At 43.5% G+C, this 5,590-nt stretch overlaps 1 protein-coding gene across 1 annotated transcript in view; it reads left to right on the forward strand.

Moving 5' to 3' along the window:
- The first annotated feature begins 2,049 nt into the window (after positions 1 to 2,049).
- The window catches only part of LOC143024739 (uncharacterized), a 4,706-nt gene continuing 1,165 nt past the window's right edge, over positions 2,050 to 5,590 (forward strand). Inside the window, exons 1-2 of the mRNA XM_076183843.1 lie at positions 2,050 to 2,222; positions 5,397 to 5,590. The exon at positions 5,397 to 5,590 is cut by the window's right edge and continues 1,165 nt beyond it. Coding sequence (XP_076039958.1) covers positions 2,156 to 2,222; positions 5,397 to 5,590 — 261 coding nt within the window. The 5' untranslated portion in view covers positions 2,050 to 2,155. The remainder of the gene's footprint in view (positions 2,223 to 5,396) is intronic.

Consider the following 5,590-nt stretch of genomic DNA (forward strand, 5'->3'; position numbering starts at 1 on the left):
AGGTGTGAGATCCACACGCCTCACTATTGCATTTGTATTGGTATACAACGTGGTCTTCTTGTAATGGTGTTTTTGTGATGGTGGGTTGGTTACGGATAATCAATTGGGCTGTTTTCTTAGTATTGTAATAGATGATGAGTTGGATTTGTTTTTCGGGGTCTGTTGTCTGTATGTTCTTGTTTATGATTTCTTTTAATATCTTTTCATCTGTCTTGTATTCTGTTGACATGTGATTCTTGTAATATAACTTGATAGAATTTTTGTTGTTAGGTGTCGGGTTATCTTCTTTTGTGTACCATTTGTCTAGGATCTTTTTTGTGATGTGTGTTACATCTGAATTTGTGTATCCGTTGTTAACCAGGACCTGAGTTAGTCTCTCCAGTTCCTGGTGTGTATTTCTCCATGTGGAGTAGTGTGAAATGGCCCTCCCCGTAAGTAACGGGGAGGGCACTCACTCTTTCCATTCAGGCAGAGTCCAGGGTTTGTTGGTTTTGTGTAAACTGTTGTTAGGAAGCCTGTCTGCTGTGCTGTCACGAGGACGTTAAGGAAAGGGAAATGTCCATTGTTGGCTTCTTCGTAGGTGAAATTTAGTCCGGAGGCTCTGGTGAAGCGGGTTTTCAGGTTTTGAAGTTCCCTTTGGTCTTTTACTCATACGAATATATCGTCCACGTAACGGCAGCAAATGGAGGGACGGGCCTTCGCTAGGAGCTCTGTCTCAATGGTACCCATGAAGAAATTTGCAAACAAAACTCCAAGGGGGCTATCCATTGCCACACCATCGATTTGTTTGTACATCCTTCCATTAGGGCAGGTAAAGGGAGCTTCCTTAGTATATATCTCCAGCAGCGATCTTAAGCTTTTCTCGGGGATGTTGAGAGGTGTGGTATCATCGTAGTGGTACATTCTCTTGAGAATGAAATCGATGGTACGGTCTACGTTGACGTTCGTCCAACGAAGCGATGATGGCATCCTCGTTAGATGGGGAATCTCTTAGGATTTCAAGAAAATCGGACGCTGAGGCAATGGTGTAGGTGCTGGGGACATATGGAGTAAGAAGTTCGTTAAGTTTCTTGGCTATGGGGTATGTTGCTGTGGGTATTTGGGAAATAATGGGCCTGATGGGGTTGCCAGGTTTATGTGTCTTGATGTTTCCAAAAGCATACCCAAGAGAGTATTCGCCTGTAAGCTTGGGGAATTTTGGACTATCCATGTTGGCGTTGATGGATGTGATGATATTGTTCAACTTCTTCATGATGGAATCAGTTGGATTTCTTGTTATTTTTGTGAACTTTGTGGTGTCGCTGAGTATGGATTCTATTTTATGTGTGTATTCTTCTCTATTAATGATGACAAAGGCGGCTGTTTTGACAGCACGTCTGGTGGTGATGTCAGGGTTCTTTCTGAGTTCTTTTGCGGCGAGAAGGTGGTTTCTGTTAATAAATTTACTATAGTATGATCCTCTTGTCTTGTTCGCTTCTGCAAGAAGGGCTGGTTGACGGTCCGGTGTGGTTTTTACTTGTCCTGCTTTTTCCAGATGTTGGATGTCATCAAGGAGAACCTCTATTTCTAGCCGCTTACGATGGGGGTCGTGGTTTTGAAAGATAGTGGTAGTTAAAGCCCATTATTTCCCAAATACCTACAGCAACATACCCCATAGCCAAGAAACTTAACGAACTTCTTACTCCACACACGCAAATCCACTTTGCTCATAGGGTGCAGTGACGAATTTTAGTACTGTGATGCTTTTTAAGCCTTAAACAGGGCTTGTTCTCGAGTCAGCCGCATGATTGTCCTCGATATGAGTTACTAGGCCAGCAAGTGTGTGTGTGTGTGTGTGTGTGTGTGTGTTAGGGAGGAGTTCATGTGCGTATGATTACATAAGTCATTATAGGTACGTGACACTGTTCACAGTTGCACGCCCTTGTCCATGTCATGACTCCGGGTATCACTACTCCTATCGGCGTCCACTTTGACTTTTTCTACCTCGTCCTCTTCCCCATTTATCTTATCAATCTGATCATCCGCACGTATATAAGGAGCCACAGAAACGAGTAGACATTTCAAACAGTGCTCATACGCTCACTCCCACAGACCAGTCGGAAGAAGCGAGTTCCCGTCTTCTCAAAACTAAGTCTTCTCTCGTCTTGGTTTCACCATGTCGCCTCCGGATCACACAGCCCCCAAGTCGGGGGCTCGAAGAGACAGCGAACCCTGCAGGCAAGGTGAGTCGTTTAGTCCTCTGTCGTTTGCTACTCAATTCCGTTGAGACTAGGAAGAGTTAGACAGTATTAAATGGTGACATCACCATGGCTTTTTCGTTAATCTTAAATTCATGTTGGATATAAGGCAATATAGTACTTAGTATTGTTTTCTCACCTAAGCTCGAATAGTCTTTTTTTATGAGTAATCCCTTGAAAGGAGTACAGTACTTACGACTGTTTACCGTGGAAAAGGCTGCTGTGTCTTGTATGTTTTTATTTCGGACGCCACCAGGTACTTCATTGCTCAAGTGCGATCCTCATTTCTTTTAATTCAGAAGCCTAATCAAAAGATTACTCAAAGGATCGAAACTGAAGCAGGCCTTATCAACAGCGTTTATGTGTAGTGATCTCAGGATTTCATTGTATCCAAATAACACCGTAGTAAACAGCCAGGGACATAAGCATATTTCGGAGGGTTTCCCTTCGATAAGTTTCAAAATATGACGAAACGCAGTAAAACATTTTTGATAGGGTCCTTACCGACATTGACAAAGCTTCAGTGATCTGGTGATGATCATCTAATGTGACTTGTTCACTGTAATCATCATTGTTCGACTAAAACTCAAGGAGAACAAGGCTATCCTTGAATGCTCCATGCATTGGCGTGACAAGGTGTTGTTCGACTAATACAAAAAAGTCGCTAAAGGACCACCGCAGACATGGTCACTGATTGATGAATACTGACTTACCTCTGTGATTGTTTGCTGGTAGGTACAATTATGAATAGGATCAAAAGTGTTCACTGTTGAAATCTAAGAACCAAGAAAGAAAAGGCCTCAGCCCTTCACAGCAGGAAGTCAAAAGCATGCAGAGACAAAAATATAAAAGGAAAAGTTTGATTCGAGGTATGAGCACGTCAAACAAGTGTCCGCCACTGACTACGGAGAACCAACTTGTGTGTGTTGGACCCTAATCAAAGAAGAATCCCACGATGATTGCAGGAGTAATGTCCGGAGTCTGAAACTGATGAGTGAATTACAAATCTTATCGTGTTTCCTTTTGTGTCGCTCCATACGTAATGCGCGCGCCGTGGTCAATGAGACCCATATTATTAATTTGATAATGGAACAAAGCTGTATCACCTTTTCTGGTGTGGCCGTAAAGAGGTTGAAGTCGGAGGTACTGTTGCCCTTTTCGAACCTCATTTCACAGCGTTCAGAGACTCCAGAAGTCTTCTGCTAAGGTCCCTTCGTTCCTCGTGGTCTAGGTTTTATTGATACCGGAGGAATGGCCTTGATCCCGTCACGCTTCAGTTGCAATCAACTCGCATTCTATTAGATGCCGTTATAGGGAACGGCCACCCTGGAATCAATAGCAAGTCAAAAACTATTTCAAGATCCCCAAAATATGAGGCCCTAGCCCGCTGATGATCAAGTGACGAGTATCTATGGGAGAATGAGGGTATCACCTGACTGACGATGTGAATTCCCTTTTCCCGTGACCGAAGCAAGTGTGTCAGGCGACTGGACCATTACCGTTCTTACCGTGTGAATAAAACCTAGCTGTCTGTGCTTCATGGCTTCATTCCCACTTTACGGAATTGACGATTCAAATTCTGTCTTCGTCTTGTTCTCTAATCCAGCTCGACCGCTCCACTTTGGTCTCACTCTCATTTTCAGACACTCAAACCATGTTTGTAATCTGACAATTATGAATTCTTGTCTTCGTTCTACGGCTTCGTAGCTCAGTTTCTTCGCATGGAACCTGATCATAGATTACTTTCCAAATTGCATTACAGTGGATATGGCATCAAATGTATTCATCAGACTTAGAAATGCATAATCCACAATAACCACCCAAAACTGGATTTTGAATTGAACATCTTAAGCGCTTCTGTTTAATAGTGTATACTGGATTCACTGTGGCGCTAAAAGAGTATGGGCATCTTCTGTCTGTCTTTGGACCCTGGGATCTATAGAGAGAATATGTTCTATGTACCTGAGCCTAACGAACTTTTGCTCCGCCTCGGATTTTATGTCATTCACCCTGTGAACTCTAATATTCTGACGCACTTTGCTAGCTAATTGCTCACTCGAACATTTGGTTTTATTTGAAAATTGACACACTTGGTTCATTGGCATTAGATACAAGCAATTTCACCTGATTAATCGCGTTATATCTTTACAGACTGTATCACAATTATATATTTTTTTTTCCTAAGTTTGTCTTCTCACTAGACTTTACATTTCACTATTCCTCCGCATCCAGTCTTTGTTGGAAGGTCTGTGACGACAGGATCGCCCTTTTAACCCCAAGAGCACTTATCCCATTCCCTGCAAACTCGCCACCTGTAATCCCCCCGTGAGAGACTGGAACCATGTGCTGGTTTGTAAACAGTCGTCTTCCATACGCAACTTTTGTTTGGTCTCGCAGACCGTTCTTCCCCTTCCACAATAGGTGATCTTGGCAGATCATAGCATACATACATATATACATTACATGAATATATAGCATATAAATTTATTTCGTGCCTGAAATTCACAGTACACAGTGCCTCGCAATAGACCTTGGCAATAGATCAAGGATTCGCGGGACTGTGTACTGTGGGTCCTTGGATGACCAGAGGAAGATTACTTGAACATTTGAATCTGCAGAGAGAAAATGACTGTTATAGAAGTGCGCGCCGTATCATGTCATTACAATCTCAACCATTTGATATCCACTGCGGTGCTATTGTATATTCAATTAGTCTTAATATATTACCATTCTATATTCTGTGTTAGGTTAATGGAGGTACGGGTCGATGGTCTGATGATTCTCGGGGTACGTAACGGGAAAAAAGGTTGATTACCCCCTAACTAGACTCTCATCCAGACATGTAACCCCTCGACATAACGTCCTGTTTCATGGAACATGTATCAGCTAACATCAGACGATTTTATTCAGTGTTGGAGGTGGAGGCAAACAGGAGATGATCACCCGAATGCATCAAGGCCGGTGTTCGGGGTTCCTCCTTCCCTGAACGGAACCGTCTGGTGATGAAACCGTAGACCAAATGTTTTGATGTCACCTTTTAGAAAGGGCTTAGAATCGAATAGCGTAGACCCCAGTAATAAACTCTCATTCACCTTTGTAGCCCATGTATGCCCTGTAGTCAGTCCATAACTATTGTCAACCTCCTCTTCTCCCTTCCAGGTGCCGCTCCCAGTGTCACTGCCAATGCCAGCCGGCCCTCAGTCGACAGAGGCCGCAGCGCCTCCATCGACATCGCACAATTCTCCTCCATGAGTAGCTGTTGCAGTGCGTCAGCGCACAATCTCGCAGTGGTAGCAGCTCTGAATCGTGGCAGACATCGCAGTTCGAACACCTTCAGCGCCAGCAGCACTTCA

Source organism: Oratosquilla oratoria, chromosome 4 (assembly GCF_046742065.1).
Source record: "Oratosquilla oratoria isolate Oo_2021 chromosome 4, ASM4674206v1, whole genome shotgun sequence".
NCBI classification, from domain to species: domain Eukaryota; kingdom Metazoa; phylum Arthropoda; class Malacostraca; order Stomatopoda; family Squillidae; genus Oratosquilla; species Oratosquilla oratoria.